Genomic DNA, 17,009 nt, shown 5'->3' on the forward strand with positions numbered 1-17,009 from the left:
GCTGACGGACAGACCGGCTGTCCTCACGCTGCTCGAAGGGACAGTCCCTTTGCCGGCCACGGTTTCACTTGGAGCGCAGCAGGAACGACAAAGATTTCTGCCTTAAAAGCACTCCTGCCCTCGGGTGTGGGGGGACAAGAACAGAACAAACAAAACAAAATCCCCACAGCTCTGCTCTGCCACCAGGTGAATTGGGAGCAACAAAGCTGCAAAGCTCTTTGATATCAAAAGTGAATTTAATCTGAGATCACCCCGTGTTCCTCCTGACCTGCAGACACAGGGCAGGACTGAGTCCTCCAGAGCCCACAGCACAGCGTCCTGCTCCTTGGGGCATCCTCGGCCAGCACCAACCACAGCTCATGAAAGGCACCGGCCAAAGGTCTTCCCGAAAGGGGACAGTCAGTCTTGGAGGTTTCTGTGAGAAACAGCACAGATTTTGCTCAGATAAATATGTCCTTAGTGATGCATTTTCCTCCTTGGACAGGCTCCCATGCCCAGAGGAAGCAAATGTCCAACGGCAGCTCCATCACCCAGTTCCTCCTCCTGGCATTCGCAGAGACGCGGGAGCTGCAGCTCTTGCACTTCGGGCTCTTCCTGGGCATCTACCTGGCTGCCCTCCTGGGCAACGGCCTCGTCATCACCGCCATAGCCTGCGACCACCGCCTCCACACCCCCATGTACTTCTTCCTGCTCAACCTCTCCCTCCTCGACCTGGGCTGCATCTCCACCACTGTCCCCAAAGCCATGGCCAACTCCCTCTGGGACACCAGGGCCATCTCCTACCCAGGGTGTGCTGCACAGGTCTTTTTTTTTATCTTCTTGATCTCAGCTGAGTATTTTCTTCTCACTGTCATGGCCTACGACCGCTACGTTGCCATCTGCAAACCCCTGCACTACGGGAACCTCCTGGGCAGCAGAGCTTGTGCCCACATGGCAGCAGCTGCCTGGGGCAGTGGGTTTCTCACTGCTGTGGGGCACACGGCCAGCACATTTTCACCACCCCTCTGCCAAGGAAATGCTGTGGACCAGTTCTTCTGTGAAATCCCACAGGTCCTCAAGCTCTCCTGCTCAGATGCCTACCTCAGGGAAGTTGGGCTGATTGTGGTCAGTGTCTGTTTAGGACTGGGGTGTTTTGTTTTCATCATGGTGTCCTACGTGCAGATCTTCAGGGCGGTGCTGAAGATCCCCTCTGAGCAGGGACGGCACAAAGCCTTTTCCACGTGCCTCCCTCACCTGGCCGTGGTCTGTCTCTTTGTCAGCACTGGCATCTTTGCCTACCTGAAGTCCCCCTCCATCTCCTCCCCAGCTCTGGACCTGGTGGTGGCAGTTCTGTACTCGGTGGTGCCTCCAGCAGTGAACCCCCTCATCTACAGCATGAGGAACCAGGAGCTCAAGGATGCCCTCAGAAAACTCACCCAATGGACGCTGTTTCCCTGACAATAGCCCGTCTCCTCTCCACATTTCCCAGAGTTTCTCTTAGGCCAGGAGTCTACTTTTTTCCCTTGTGATAATCCTCCTTGTAGAAATGTTTCTGGGCTTATGCTCCTTGGATTGAGGTGTGATCCAGTTGTGTCTGACCCTCGCACAACACTGTGTCAGGTGTGGCCTGTCCGATAGCAGCTCTTCAATCAAAGGGCATCTCCCAGCTGCAGTGCCTGAAGGCTGGGCTCTTCCTCCAAAGGTGCTGCCAATAAAATGTCTAAGGAACTGGTCTATTAAACGGTCTGTTCTCCCTGTGATGTGAGTTAAGCTCACGGTACCACTGGGTCCCATGGGAGCAAAAGTTCTGGTTTTAAAGGCTCTTGGTGCCCAGTGGTAGTGGAGATGGTGCATGGGTCAACAAGTTTCCTAGATTGCACTGGGGAGCTGAGCACCGGACACAGCACTCCAGATGTCACCTCACCAGTGCTGAGTAGAGGGGAAGGGTCACCTCCCTCCACCTGCCAGCAATGCTTTTCCTAATGCCGCCCAGGAAGCTGTTGGCCTTTACCAAGACCATGCAGTGATAGGTTATGCTCAGCTGCTTGTCCTCTGGGAATCAGAGAATCCTTGGGTTGGAAAGGACCTTCTCAGGTCATCTAGTCCAAGGCCCCTGCAATAAGCAGGGACATCTCCAACTAGAGAAGGTTGCTCAGAGCCCCTTCCAACCTGACAATGAATGTTCCCAGGGCTGAGGCATCTGCCAGCTCTCTGGGTAACCTGTGCCTGTCATTCACCACCCTTACTGTGAAAAATGTCTTCCTCTGTCTAGTCTAAATCTACCCTCTTTTAGTTTAAAACTGTTACCCCTTGCTCTGTTGCTAGAGGCCCTGCTAAAAAGTCTGTCCCCATCTTTCTTAGAAGCCTACTTAAAGTCCTGAAAGGCTCCAATAAGGTGTCCTGGAGCCTTCTCTTCTCCAGGCTGAACAACCCCAACTCTCTCAGCCTGTCCTCACAGCAGAGCTGTTCCAGCCCTCTGATCATCTTTGTTGCCTCCTCCTAACCTGCCCGAACAGGTCCATGTCTTTCCTGTGCTGAGGGCTCCAGAGCTGGATGCAGTGCTCCAGCTGGGGTCTCACCAGAGCGGAGCAGAGGGGCAGAATCCCTTCCCTCGACCTGCTGGCCACGCTGCTTTGGATGCAGCCCAGGATACGGTTGGCTTTCCGGGCTACAAGCGCACATTGCCGGCTCATGTCCAGCTTTCTGTCCACCAGTATCCTCAAGTCCTTCTTGGCAGGGATGCTCGCCATCCCTTCATGCCCCAGCCTGTGCTGATACTGGGGGTTGCCCCAGCCCAGGTGCAGGACCCTGCACTTGACCTTGTTGAACCTCATGAGGTTCACATGGGCCCATTTCTCCAGCTTGTCCAGGTCCCTCTGGATGGCATCATGTCCCTCAAGCGTGTCAACTGCACCACTCAGCTTGGTGTCCTCTGCAAACTCACTGAGGACACACTGGATCCCACTGTCTATGTCACTGATGAAGATATTAAAGAGTACTGGTGCCAGTATGGACCCCTGAGGGACACCACTCATCACCAATCTCCATCTCGACATTGCGCCATTGACCACTACCTGCTGGATGTGACCATCCAACCAATTCCTCATCCACCCAACAGTACACCCATGAAATCCATATCTCTCCATTTTAGAGAGAGGGATGTTGTGGGGGACCATGTCAAAGGCCTTACAGAATCCAGATAGATGCCATCGGTAGCTCTTCCCTTGGACAGTCCCCACGCCGGAGAAGTAAGGATAGCCCTGCACTAGCCAGATCACACCAGTGTCCCAGCCCCGCCAACACCTCTGTGAAACCCTCCCCTCCTCTGGCACCGGGATAAGGAACTGCAGCCAGACCGACTCCAGGGACGCCTGGATCAAGAAAGAAGCAGAAGGATGACAACACCACAGATTTAGCCTCGCTTTGCAAAACAGCCGCTCGCGTGGGCGGGGGGTGCGTGTGTGTGTGTTAAGTAGCAATTGGTCAAATCAGTTTGGACCTGAACACGTGAAAGGTGTAAGAACCGTGCGTGACACCGCATTCGGGATGCCCCAGTCTGAACGGGACAGCTCGCGTGCACGAATGCAACAATTCCTCCTGTAACGCTAGACTGGGCGTCCAAGCTCTCTCCTCGGTGGGCAGGGGTCTGTTGCCAAATTTTTGTGAAAGCTCTCCATCGTGGCCACAGGGTCCTGGCCCCATTCCTTCCCCTTGCACAGGAAATTCACCTCGCCCCAAAAGTCATGGTTGGGTTGGGAAACTGTGGGGGTAGGAAACCATTGGGATAGGAAACCATCATGGGGCTGAGAAATCATCACTGGGATGGGAAACGGTGGTGGGGATGGGAAACCATCATTAAGGACAGGAAATCATCAGCCAGATGGGAAATAACTGAGAGGGGAAGGTGTTGTGCTATGAAAACCAAACCCTCGCGAGGCTGGCTGAAGCAGGTGCTGGTGGAATGTTCGCCATGGGGACGGAGGCTCTTTGCCCCCAACAAACCCCACACTGACCAACCGCCACGGCAGGTACAGCAGCGGCTCCCGCTCCTCGCGGTGCTCCTGCCCCCCAGGTAACCCCCCGCTGGCTCTGCCCGCCGATACCTCACCCCACCACCCCTTTTTGCTTCCCCCAGCAGAGAGCTTCCCTCTGCGGCTGCTGATGGCATCGCAAGTGCCCGGCGTGAGCTTCGCCGTTCCAGCCATGCCGCCACTGGTCACTGCCGGCGTGTCACCCTCTGTCCTGGTGTCCTCTGAGCCTGCCCAGCTCCACCACGTCACCTCCCAGCTGGTGCAGGCCGGCGTCTGGCAGGGGGTGCCAGGGCCCCTGGGGGTCCCGGGGCAGCCGGTGCAGCTCCCCGCCGTGGGGCAGCCTCCCTGCGGGGTGCAGCTCCCCCCCATGCCTGCTGCCTGTCTCCCTGCCTACGGCTGGGGATGGCAGCTGGGGACGGGAGCGCTGGTGCCCCACCAGCCCGTGGGGCTGGGGCCTGGCACCGTGCTCCAGGGGCAGCTCCTGTACCCCACAGGCTCCTGCCCGCAGCACATCCCTGCCTGTCCAGACCCCCACCACCCCACAGCTCAGCACTGCGGGCAGGGCCCCTGCAGTGCCCCGGGGCAGCCCTGGGAGGCCCCGGGACGGGACGAGGACGCGGAGCGGTGCGGGCAGGCGTAAGGCGGGGCAGGCGCACGCACTGCTCTGGCATGGGGGGAGCCCCTTCTGCCCGCCATGAGGGCGCCGGCCCCGGGCCCGCCCAGCGCCGCTTCCGCCATCACCCCGCGCCCCCACCGGCCCCGCCCCCGCAGAGGAGGCCGCGCCCCCTGCCCGGCAGAGGCTGCAGCCGCGGCGCCACCTGGCGGTTCCTGCGAGGAACCACCGCCCCGGAACCCGCCCCCCCACCGCGGCCTGGTACCAACACCCCTGGAGCCGCCATGTCTACCCCGTCCCGCTGCTGACAGCCCCACCACCAGCATCCCCACCGCAGGCGGTACCGGCGTCCCCAGGAAGAGCCACCTCAACCTGGGGCCAAGGATGCCCCGCACCGACCAGAGGGCACATTTCTCAACGCCATCGAGATGTCCCCCCACGGGGGGGGGGAGTGAAGGTCGTGGGGCCGGTGCACCAACCGCCCGATCCAGAGCCCCAAGCCAGCCCCAGCGTGCCCCCCAGGGACCTTGGTCCCCTGCCAGCAGCCCCGAGAGACAGCCCGCAGATGGCTGCCTCCAAGCCATCACCTGATGCCAAAAAGGAGACAGCATCGGCAGCGAGCAGCAATGTACACACCAGTCCATCTGCCAAACCCAGGCAGCCCAGCTGGCTGCGCCTGTCCCCCACAGGGGGCCAAACCCCACGCCAGGGGCTGCCAGAGCAGCTGCACATGCCGCCGCACGTGCCGCAGCCTCCCGCCGACTCCCTGCTATCCCTCAGGCCCTGGCGGGGCCTCACCACTGCGCCCATCCCACCGCAGGAGCAGGAGGACTCGGTGCCCATCACAGCCGAGCAGCAGCCCGAGCGGGAGCGCATGACCAGGCTGGCCCAGGAGGGGCGGGAGCGGGCGGCCCTGCAGATGCCACTGGGCCAGCTGCAGTTTTTTGTGCAGAGGGAGGCTGACATGGAGATAGCCAACGAGTACGGCTACCCCTAACCCACCGCTCCAGCAGGGTTCCCCATAGCCCCCAAATGCAGAAAAGAACCAGAGACAGAGACCTGCACCCACCTGCTCCAGCCCCCACCCTCTCCCAGAACCCCATTTCTTCCTTAATTCCAGCCCCCACCCTCTCCCAGAACCCCATTTCTTCCTTAATTCATTACACAAGTTGGGTTTAATTCATTACACAATATTGGAGTTTGTGTTTTCCCTCATGACGAGGATTTCGGTAACAATTCGTTCCAATTTGGGCTCTTGTAGGAGATTAATTTGCTTTATGGTCACCCAAAACAACAGGGAAAACCATTAACTTGAGTAGTCTTGTTCATGCACGTTTTGGAAGCAGGAAGTGATTTTGTTACTGTGAAAACACATAAAAACAGCTGGTAATGCTTTAGTAATTATATGATTTGTGACCATTATTTCAGCAACTGCTGTTATTCTGGACTTGACTGCATAACAGAGAGAAAACACAGACGTACATTACGTATAAAACGCCGTACTGAAAAGATCATTAAGGTTACAGAAACAAAAAAAAATACAACCGTAGCACTTCCTAGCTTATTGAATTTTGATTTTGCAATTTGAAAAATACATTCCCTAACACAGTTTAGATTGGCAATTACTTTGTGGGTTTGAAAAAACTAATCCATTGTATGGCATTTTATGGATACATCCTGGGCTCTAAGCAGAGCTTAGGGCTTTTAGACCCCATATAGACCTCTACCTAAGGGCAGTTACAAAGTGCCTCTGTCTAGTCCTGCTCTCGACGTGGCACGAAAGAGACCACCCCTCCGCTCCCATTCCTGGGTTTCTAGCCACATTTTCAGGCAGGGTTTGTATAGGTTCAAGACCGCTTGCCTTGGAAAAGGAAAGGAATGTGAAGAGGCCACTTTAAATCGGCCACTACAGGGACTGTCAAAGCTAACGCCGCTTTCCTTCTGACATCTTCAGGAACCAATCTGGACATGCCTGTAGTCCTACAGGCCCCGGTGCTAAGTTACACGTGGCACAGCACAATTTAAAGGTTACAAATGACCCTGCTGTTTTGTTAAGTTGTCTTGGTGTTTTTCATTCTTGCTGAAAACAACTTATCCATGCCCATGCTTAGTCAAAGTCCAATTTTACAAAATGTCATGCTTGGATATATCGCTAGAAGTCACATCTAGTTGCTGGTTCATGGCTTTGGCATTGTATCTACAGTCATGGTAACAGTTAATTAAGCTAACAGGTGCCTACTGGCTACGTTAATTAACGCACATCAAAGGGCAAAGCCCGCTGCGTAGTCTTGTTGGGAATTTGCCTTTGGAGAGATGGCTATTTGTTTCTTTACTGTTTTAGCCATGGGCTAATCATATTGCCTGTTTCCATGGTGCTCAACTTCCCTGTCTAAAAGCTCCTTTTTCAGCCCCAACCTCCTCTTCACCTGCTCCTAAGTTCACACAGCGATCTTTCTCCTGTTTGCCTGTGTCTCACCGCAGCAGGAGCCCAGAGGGAATGCAGCCCTCTCGGCAGCAAGGCGCGTCCTGCCGACCTGCCCGGGGCTGCCAGGCAGGCATCCCGACGGCTCACCCGGGCTCCCGTTACAGGCAGCGGAGAATAAAAGCCACCGCCGGGGTGTTGGCAACCGTCCGGCAGACTCCAGATGTGGGGCAGGCAAGGGAAGTCTGGCTGATCCGTTGGCTACGTGTAAACTGAAGCCTACAGTGCAGATCCTTGAAGTGCGGTGAGCTGAACCCCCCACCAGTCCCAGCTGCGACGCAGACGCAGGGGGTTCTATCACCTTCTCACAAATTTATGTGCCTTAAGTCACCTCTACTTGGACACACTGTCACCGAGAGACACACGCACACAGACAGCATCCTGTATTTTCTGAGAGACTCAGCGCCGTTGCCCAACGTGTAAAGAGAAACAGTGCAACAGGTACTGAACTGGCCAAAGGAGGGAGCGAGACATCAGACATCCTGAACGTCGGATTAAGGGCCAACTCTCTCAAGCCAGGGGTGCCCTAATGGGAAGGGGAATGTTCCTTTGCCATGCGTTAGATCAGTGCATGGCTTTCCATGCATCGCTAGCACTTTGCTTACCTGGGGATAGAAGGTGATTAAGGGAAAAATAAAGCAGGGAATAATTGTCCTCCTGTCATGTCAAATGCCTAGAACTATGTTTCCCACTGGGCTCCACGCTTGGTCTGACAGCGCTAAATTGTGCAGCTAGAACATGGACAATGTCATCTTATTTCAGGCCAGGCTCCCATTAAGCAGTAATCTTAAGGCAAACTTCTGCCTGCAAGAACAGACTTTCATCTGTTTTGATGTTTTTAAACAGAAAGCTAGAAAACAGCCCGTGATCCCTTTGCTGCTGCTGCAAAGACGCTACGGTTGACTTTCCTTCAGCCTGCAAGGCTGGAACTCTGTCACAAAAGGCAAATCTCACAGCTTGCTCCACCATTCTTAAATGCTAGGAAAGCTAAAGGTTACTTTCACACTCACCGAAGGATGGACTTCTACGTATCCATGGGCGACTTTACCAGCAATGTGCAAAGGAAAATTAACCAGATGCTCTTATAAAAATGCCTTTTGTGGGGAAACCCACAGAACAAGGAAATCCAAAGAGACGACATGTTTCTTTCACAACATCCCTCCAGTAGAAACAGCTATTTTACATAGAGAGGAGGGTAACAGGACAATAGATTAGGTTACTCTTTTTTCTACAGTTTCTTGTGTCTATTTTTTGCCCTGTTTTGCCAGTAACTAAAAGAATTGGAAACTTGGTCAGGAAAGTGCCAATTGGTCTTTAACTGTCAATGCTTCTGTTCCCCCATTAAAGCTTGCTGAAAATCCACCTTAGCTGTGGCAGTTCTATTCTGACAAACCACAGTCACAGCTCCTGAGTTCAGGAGCGTACACAAAGTGTTTTGAATTTTGCATTTCACCACAAAACTAATTGCTTTTCTAGCACACATTAAGTGTCAACTTAGACAGTCATGTGTCTTCATTATGCAGGTTAAAAAAAAAAGATGCTTTCCCTCAAAAGAAGAGAAATGTCAGTAAATTCTGGAGATTAACCTCACAGTTTCTAGGACTTCCGAGAAGCTCTCCCAGTCCGCATTTTAGCAGTTGCACTGGTTGAACCAGCAAACTGAGGAAATTGCAGACCCCACTGCCACACACGATCATGTGTGGGGAACTGAACCACTGCAGGTTAAATCCCAAAAGCTGTCCATACCCAGTGGGATAGAGACACCCCCTTATTAGCTGAAGCTGTTGACAGAAGCTTTACCAAAGTAATGGTATCTTACTGGCATTTTTGTTTAAAAATCAACTCCGTTATTAAGGAACAGCCAAAGAACACATCGATACAGAAGCCAACTAGTAGTAAAAACCTCCACTTACTTGCTACATGTGTGGCCAGCCAGGGTCTGTCTGGCAAATACAATACAGAAAAAGCCAAAGAAAAGAAAACGCGAACTGCAGCACAGACTTGCTCTCTCATTTTTGCAACGATAGGTCACTATTTTGCAGACTCTAGGCATCCAGGAGGATAAAGGACATCCCCATCACATCTGCAGGCTCTTGGACGGGAATGCCCACACCACGAGGGTCTTCCTGGAGTGAGCCTGCTATGGAGATTGCTCGGGACACTTATGCCTGCCTTCTCGCCCTCTGTGACACCGTTCCTGTTACATCACAATGGCAGCCGTTCTGGGTTGGTTTGCGAGTTTATGCACAGCAACCTCGTCCTCTGCATGGGGTTTGCGTGGCGAGGTTGTGGCAGCAGGGCTGCAGGGGTGGCTTCTGTGAGAAGCTGCTAGAAGCTTCCCCTGTGTCCCATAGAGCCCGTGCCCGGCGGGGCCAAGCCAGGCAGCAACGGGGGCAGCACCTCTGGGATAACATATTTCAGAAGGGGACAAAACCGGCACGTGGCATTTGCAGCTGGAGAGAGGAGAACATGTGAAAACAGCCCTGCAGACACCAAGGTCCGTGCGGAAGGAGGGGCAGGAGGTGCTCCAGGCGCCGCAGCAGAGGTTCCCCTGCAGCCCCTGGTGAAGACCATGGTGAGGCAGGCTGTGCCCCTGCAGCCATGCAGCTCCACGCTGGAGCAGATCTCCACCTGCAGCCCGGGGAGGACCCCCCGCCGGGGCAGGGGGATGCCCGAAGGAGGCCGTAACCCCGTGGGACACCCGCGCTGCAGCAGGATCCTGGCAGGACCTGCGGAAAAGACATCCGGAGCAAAGCTGAGCCCGTGTGCTGGTGCACATCCCTCCCTTGTACCTGGGCCACTCTAAATTGCCTGACCAGCCTCGGCCTCTGAACAAAGGGTTTGGCAGAGAGAGGCCCTCAGCTGTACCAGGCGCTCTTGTGTAGACGAGGAGGAGAATGGCACTGAGGGTATCAGGGACGCAATCACCTGAACAAGGTACAGGACATGAACGGAACTAATCAATTATCTCCAGACAATCCTGGCAGCGGTAACGTCAAAACCTTGAGAAATCACCTGCCTGCATTGTGGAAACTCACTGATGCCTAAAGACAGTCATCTCCCAGTCCTATAAAGAGTGGTCCCAAGTGAGACCCTTTGAGCTCTCCTGGACCGCAGCGGGCTGCAACTAGCACCTCCCTCTGAGTGGGACGCCTCTCAGAGCCCGTGAACCCTCAAGTTCACGATCAGCTCAGAGGCTCGACTGTGCAGCCATTGAGCGATGCAAAGCATTCGATGTGAGTATTTGACTGAATTCCAGGGGGATATTGAATAGGTACCTTGGTACATCTCTCTCTCTTTTCTCTAGATCTCTTTATGGGTCTCTGTCTCTACACCTATAGGTGTGTGTGTGATTAAGGACTTCTAAGTTTCAGTGGATTATGCTGCTAAGTTTTATATGATTTGATACTGTGACTTATCTCGGCATTGTTAGTGAATGTGATTGCTGCTATTTTGTATTGGATAAATTGCCATCTTTAAGTTACAGGAAGCACAAAATCATAGTCTGTATCACTACACCAGAATCCCCGATACCCTGTCCCTTTAGTCATAAACTGTTGACCAAATCTGGGAATAGGAGTGGATTCAGTCGCACCTAGACTCCTCTCTGAAAAGGACTTTAGAAAGCATGGGGGTCCTCTCTGAACCTCGTGACTCAATGGAAGGGTCTCTCCTACTTTCCCTCCTGAAATATACACATTAACTCGATTTGATAGACGAGTAAATCATTCCAGTTTAATTGTTCTATCTGCACAGCTTTTCCACGTTGAATAAGCAATAGAGTGGACCTTGCCATCGCCTTCTGTTAAGTCATCCTTTTTACAAATCTAGATTAAAATCATGCGCTTTCTGGTATCTTTGGTGGTGATTCTTCAAACAGCCTAAATTATCCATTCGTGACAGCCCAGGAAGCAGGGAGGGATGGGGGGGGATATGTTTTAAGATTTCGTCTTATTTCTCATTATCCTACTCTGATTTTGGTTGGCAAGAATTTAAAATAATTTTCCCAAGTTGAGGCTGTTTAGCCTGTGAATGTAATTGCTGAATGACCTCTCCCTGTCCTCTGCTCTGAGTTGGTTTCTTTTGGATGGTCTTTCTTTGCCTTTTCCTCCACGACTGGTCTAGTTTCTGGGTGATCTTCTATCACTTTTGGATGAATTTTCTGTGGGGTACCAAGAGTCTTCGCATCCTTTTGAGAGGAAGATGTTTAAACATTGTCTGTCTTTGGCATGTCCTCCTTCACTTGTTTCACAGGAGGTTCCATTTGAGGAGATTTTTCACGCTCGCTGTCCACCTTCACTTGGGAAGCTTTAGCTGGTTTTCTTCTCTTGTCTTTCTGAGGAGGAACAGCCCCTTCTACTTCCCGCTTTGTCTTGCCAGGTTTTGCTTTTCGCTCATCCTTCTCTTTCTTCTTTTTAGACCCTGGCTTGAAAGCCATAGAATCTGCTCCCAAATGCTCATCCCTCATCTCAGGGGTGGCATCATCTCTGCTTGGGAGCATGAACAATGAGTCCCTTTGAACGACTTCTCCTGTAACTGGCTCTCTTGGTTTTCTCGCACCTTCTAGCAACTCAGCATTGAGAAAGCCTTCATTCGCATCCTCTTTCCTTCTCTCCTGGTGTTCTTTAGGTTTATTTCCTTTGTCATCTCCACGTGGATTTTGCATCTCCCTCTCTTTGTTGCCACGGCTCTCTCTTCCGGAAGGTTGTTCAGGGTAATTTCCAGCTCTATTACAGCTGTGCTGCCTATGCCCCACAGGATAATCCTCCCTATGTCCCCAAGCATATGGCGAATACTCTCGTCTGGTCCCAGGTGGACCAAAGCAGTCTGGAGAAAAGTTCCCTCTCTTTACTGGAGGATGAAGTTGAGCACCAACACCATTGCCCTTGTAAAACTTTTCACACCACTCTCTGTAGTTCCTTTCCCATTCTCCGTATCCTTGCTCTCCAAATGGATCTCCAAAGTCAATAGATCTGCCATCGGAAGCTTTCATATCATACGGTGGAACTTGTCTGTATCGGTTAAAATACTCCCTTCCTCCTTCCCCTTGAGATATAGTCCATTTCCTGGGAGATTGGCCTCGGACTACTGGAGACCTTGACCGTGAATGGTGTCTTCTGTGTGGGGGTGACCTTGACCTCGACTGGTGATAACCATGTGGCCTTGACCAGGAATGATAGTTCTTGTGACTCTTCCCTTTGCCTCTGCTTGGATATGGTGGTGATCGTGAGTAGGAGCGAGAATGGGAACGACTAAATGATCGAGAGTACGAGCAAGAGTAGGAAGAACCTGTTCTTGACTTGGAGTAGGTATGCGAACTTGTAGAGGAAGATGAAGTACTACAGGGAGAGTTGGACCTTAAAAAAAACACAACACAAAAAAATTGATCAAGTTAATTCAAAACAGTTACTCTCCTCAGCTTTTTGGAGAGTTGGACCTTAAAAAAACAAGAACACAAAAAACCAGATGAAGTTAATTCAAAACAGTTACTCTCCCCAGCTTTTTTCCTCCCAGATTTCCTTTGGCTATTGATTGATTTAAGGTGCTGTATACTGGCCTCTACTGGGACATGAACGTGCACATTTTTCACTCCTCAACCACTACACGCAGTGCAAATCCCTTTTGTTGCAGTCAGATGCAAAAAGAGCAAGTCTTCATGGCTACCGTGCAGTATCAAACATCGAGAGAACACGATGTAGCATTAATACAGTAAAGATCAATGTTAAAATGCTGCTTGGACTATTTAACTTCACTACTTCTTTGGCAATTTGTATGGGATGCAAAATTCTTACGTCCAGTTGTCTTTAATCAACACTTCTGGCCATGTTGATGTGCTAGCAAAATCTTACACATACCTCTAGCTCTAACCAGGGATAGTGACTGCCTTTCAAGAGAAATCATCTCGAAAAGCTTCTGAACTCAGCCTCGACTAGGATGACTCAATGCCATTACTCTAGGACAGATACTGGCAGCATGAGCAAGAGAGAGCTTTTCAGCACTCCTGCCCAAGTGACTTTTGGGGATAGAAAACATCAGCTACCCTGAGGTTTTTCTTCACAAGGAGTTCTTGTATTATTTTTTAAAGAACACTTTCACATCATTTCACAGACGTTCATGAGCATTTTCCCTCCTCCAAAAGTCCTTCACCAATTCAAGATTTCCTTTCAAACAAGTCTGAGTCATGAGACAAATTTTACAAGCTCAAAACCATACTAGCATAAGCCACCAGTTTGCAGTCCAGCTTGAAATCTCTCTGTGTATCAACATGTGGTAAACAGAAGAGGAGATGAAGACAATGTCTCTCACAGATCTCCTCCAAAGTGCTTTGAGGAAATGGTTACAAGCAGAATAGGGAGATGCAGAAAATCCAGCAACTGCACCTCTTCAATTTCTGGCCTCCTCAAGGCTGTCAGGCGGTGAAGGATGCCATTACAGAGAAGCTTTACTAAAAGAGAAACCTGTTCCTGAACAGCTGTTGCCAAATTATAACTGCCAGTCAACTGTAATCTCTGCCCTATTTAAGCTAGGAATGCACACATGAAACTCCTGTCGCTGCTAATCCCTGGGATCATCCCATCCGTCTAGCAACAGAGCGGTGGAGTGGAATGCCTCCTGATTCTTCCAGACAATCTGCTTCTCCATAATGGACATGTAAAGCACGTACCTGGAAACCGAACGCTCCTTTCGAACCTTGTTATATTCCATCACTTCCTTAGCAAACTCATCCTTTGTAAACTCATCAGGTTTGGACTTTTTCTTGTCCCTGTGAAAACAAGTTTGACCTTTACTACCATTGTAGTTTGACCTTCGTTACCAAAAGACATCAAGAAACACAACATGGCCACTAGGAGAAAATGCCTACTGCATGCAAATGCAAAAGGTGAACAGCTAACATCGAAGGAAGACCAGTTTAGAATACCTACAACTTTTAGCCAATATTTTAGAACTACATTTGTCTTGTCTCAGTTTTGCATGTTTACCCTTTGCGAAGAAAAAGGACATGACATTATGACACCGTGACGATTCTTGCATTTTGTTGATGTCAGGTGCACTGTGGTGTAACTGCAGTCTGATATGCTACTGAAATACAACAATGAAAACCAAGGCAACTTCATTGAGCCAAATACTTACTCCTCTTGCAGTCTCTGCTGTTCTCGGTAAAACTCCTCCCTTGATAAAGGAGGTGCTTGTGTCATGAGGATGGTATTTGCATGAGCCCTTGGCACTGCTGTTGCTACCCAAGCTGATGACATGTTGGCAGGAGCTGGAGGATATCCTGGAGGGGGAACAGCGTACCCAGCAGATGGAGGCTGACCAGGTGGAAAGTGAAGAGGAGACTGTGCTGGTGGTAGCCCTGAAGGAAGTGCATGGGGTGGTGGAGGGTACGAGGGAGCTGGAGGCACAGGCACGACGACGGATGTTGATGCTGCTTGTGTTGGGGCATGAGTCCTTTGGGAACGTCCACTGCGCAGGCGTCCTCGATTTGAACTTCTGAAGAAACCCAAAAACATGTGTCACTCTTTGTCACACTCTGCCCTGATTGTAAAGAGGAAAGCGAATGAAGCGACAGCCTGGTGGCGAGCACTTCCTACCCTCAACTTCAGCATTTTTCTCCCTGCTTTCCCTTCACTTGAGACTACGCTCCCTTCTTGATCCTCATGCTTGCCTTCCAGACCCTCGCCCACAACAGCTCCCACAGTCTTCTCCCCTTATACTCCGCTTTGTGACCGTGGATGGAGGCTGCCTGTGCTTAAAAGACACTCCCATGTCCCATGTGCCAAGCGCCCACCGCTCCTCTGCCACTCCTTGATGTACTTACTGCTTATACTTACTACTGAAGATCACACTTCTGATCCTCAAAGTACTGCACAAATATTAACTAATCTTCTCTCAAACTTCTTTTAGCTTCTTCCACAGGCATCTCCTGTGGTCTTGCCTCATGATGATGTCTTTGGCCTGTTCTTGTCCCTGAATTGTTATTTTCTTGCTTACTGAATTTGAGAGTTTTAGGAAATCTGTGGAATCGTCCTGGCTTTTGTTGTGCTTTATCTTTAAGACATCATACACACAATGCACGCTTACAACCGATCTCTAACAAAGGCGTACCAAAAGGAAGGACTAACTTGACACGGCAATAATAGATCAAACAAACATCTCTCTCCCACTGAGAGAAAGCACCTTGGCTCGTTGAGATGAGAACATTGAAGAAATTCAAAATTGTCATCAAATAACAGCCTTGACTTTTCCAAGAATTTGCTCCACCAGTATCCGCTAAGTTGTGAAATAAAGAATGTTGGAGGCTGATTTGTATTGGGGAATCAATGTCTTCAGGTCTGTTCAGCCAGTAATCAAAAGGGTGGCTTTCCACCCAATCCTTTAGTTATATTTCATTTTTAGATGTACTGCTGGTTCCCTCAAAAACTGTTCCTTTTTCAGAGTCCTCTTTTCAATCATGTACTGGAGTTTTACTTTAAATACTCCTACTGCAAGCAGAGATCCCCTTTGTCAAAGCCAAATCAAATTAAGCCCTTTAAAAATTAATCACCGCTTGTATTCTCCACAACTATCTGGGCATACTTACTCCATTATAAATCAGCTGTTGTCTAAGTTAAGTGTTACGGCCTCGTTGAACAGGTTATGGGTCGTAATATACCGGATTTCTGTAGAATACTTACCGTTGCCAGCCTGGTCTGCCACCAGCTGAGCCAACTGTGCTGCCTGTGATTGCATGAGCTTTTGGCGTAGGGAGAGGAAAAAGAGAAAAATCCCATTTAGTTTATCTCAAGACAGCTTTTTAAAAGAAATTCTAAAGTTATAGTGACTTACCGGTTGAGGGTACTGATTGCCCTTGGGGGCCCAGAAGACTTGGGATCGCTGGTTGCCTTAGTGCAGGAACATGATCGCCCTTGTCAATACATGCAAACAGATAGAAATTAAGCTCCACTAAAAGGCAACAGTCACTGCATCATTTGAAAGAAAACTGACCTCCTCTTCCAACAAGCTGCTGGTTGACAAAGAGGGAAATTTCAGAAGTTCAGTAGCAGTCACCAGAGCAGCAGGAGGTAACACAGTATCAGCATCACTACAAAAAAAAAAAAAAAAGTTATTATTCAAACAGCATTTTCAAGTGCTACTGGAAATAGCAAGTCCAAGGTGAGAAAAGGCTGACTACTGTTAATGGGAAAAAAAATTTAAAAAATCTTCATCAGATTTACAGATGTGAAGTTGGCCCATTCTTAATGAAGACTGGAAAGAAGTCGATTTGGACTACTGGCATGCCAAGAGAAAGCTCACTGGAAAAATATCTTCTTAAGCTAGCTGCACGTGAAAGGGTTAGAGCACATACAAGTCACACACTGAATCTCCATTTTGGAAGACGCGAGAACTGAAATTCTATGAGGAAATTCTATAAGGAAATTTTATGAGTGCAGAGGCTGCCTTAGAGGTTCTTCTGAATTGCGGTTCTTTGCATTCAACGCTACAGCTGAGCCCGACAGTCTTCTGGACAGAGAGGCTATTTGCAGCCCAGGCATAAAGCTGAAAGGCCACAAGGCCTAAACAATCGTACAGATCTTTCACGTCTTTTCATGTGACTTCACCAGGCTGCAAACTCAGACTTTCATGTTTGTAAATACTTCAAAGTTACGGCGTTTCAGTGTTTATTAGCCAAGTCAGCACGCGTCACCAACTGCCCTTTGTGTTACTGAGGATGACTCTGACTTATCGTAAGATTGATGGTAGAAATACCGTAGAAAAAAGTAATAGGAAAACACCTGCTCAGCTTTAGCTCTAATTGTGCTTTTACAGGTTTCATGAAACTGTTGCTTCCTCCGTACTAGAGAGAAATTAATGCACTCAAGATGCTTTGACATAACTAGAGGGCTCCTTTAGGAGTTGCTAGCCA

At 50.2% G+C, this 17,009-nt stretch overlaps 1 protein-coding gene and 1 pseudogene across 2 annotated transcripts in view; one reads left to right on the forward strand and one right to left on the reverse strand.

Annotated features, from left to right (window-relative positions):
* The window catches only part of LOC309416439 (E3 ubiquitin-protein ligase RBBP6-like), a 130,235-nt pseudogene that overhangs the window by 103,515 nt on the left and 9,711 nt on the right, over positions 1 to 17,009 (reverse strand). The window contains exons 12-17 of the transcript in view: positions 16,091 to 16,187; positions 15,932 to 16,010; positions 15,781 to 15,838; positions 14,237 to 14,596; positions 13,770 to 13,868; positions 11,541 to 12,462 (exon numbers count right to left, since the gene is read on the reverse strand). The product of the transcript in view is annotated as an E3 ubiquitin-protein ligase RBBP6-like (transcript). The remainder of the gene's footprint in view (positions 1 to 11,540; positions 12,463 to 13,769; positions 13,869 to 14,236; positions 14,597 to 15,780; positions 15,839 to 15,931; positions 16,011 to 16,090; positions 16,188 to 17,009) is intronic.
* On the forward strand, positions 407 to 1,890 carry LOC309416400 (olfactory receptor 14A16-like). Its single transcript, XM_082015956.1, has one exon. The coding sequence runs from the start codon at positions 451 to 453 to the stop codon at positions 1,435 to 1,437; it is 987 nt and encodes a 328-aa protein (XP_081872082.1). The 5' UTR covers positions 407 to 450; the 3' UTR covers positions 1,438 to 1,890.

Source organism: Phaethon aethereus (assembly GCF_964289735.1).
Source record: "Phaethon aethereus genome assembly, contig: HAP1_SCAFFOLD_108, whole genome shotgun sequence".
NCBI lineage: Eukaryota > Metazoa > Chordata > Aves > Phaethontiformes > Phaethontidae > Phaethon > Phaethon aethereus.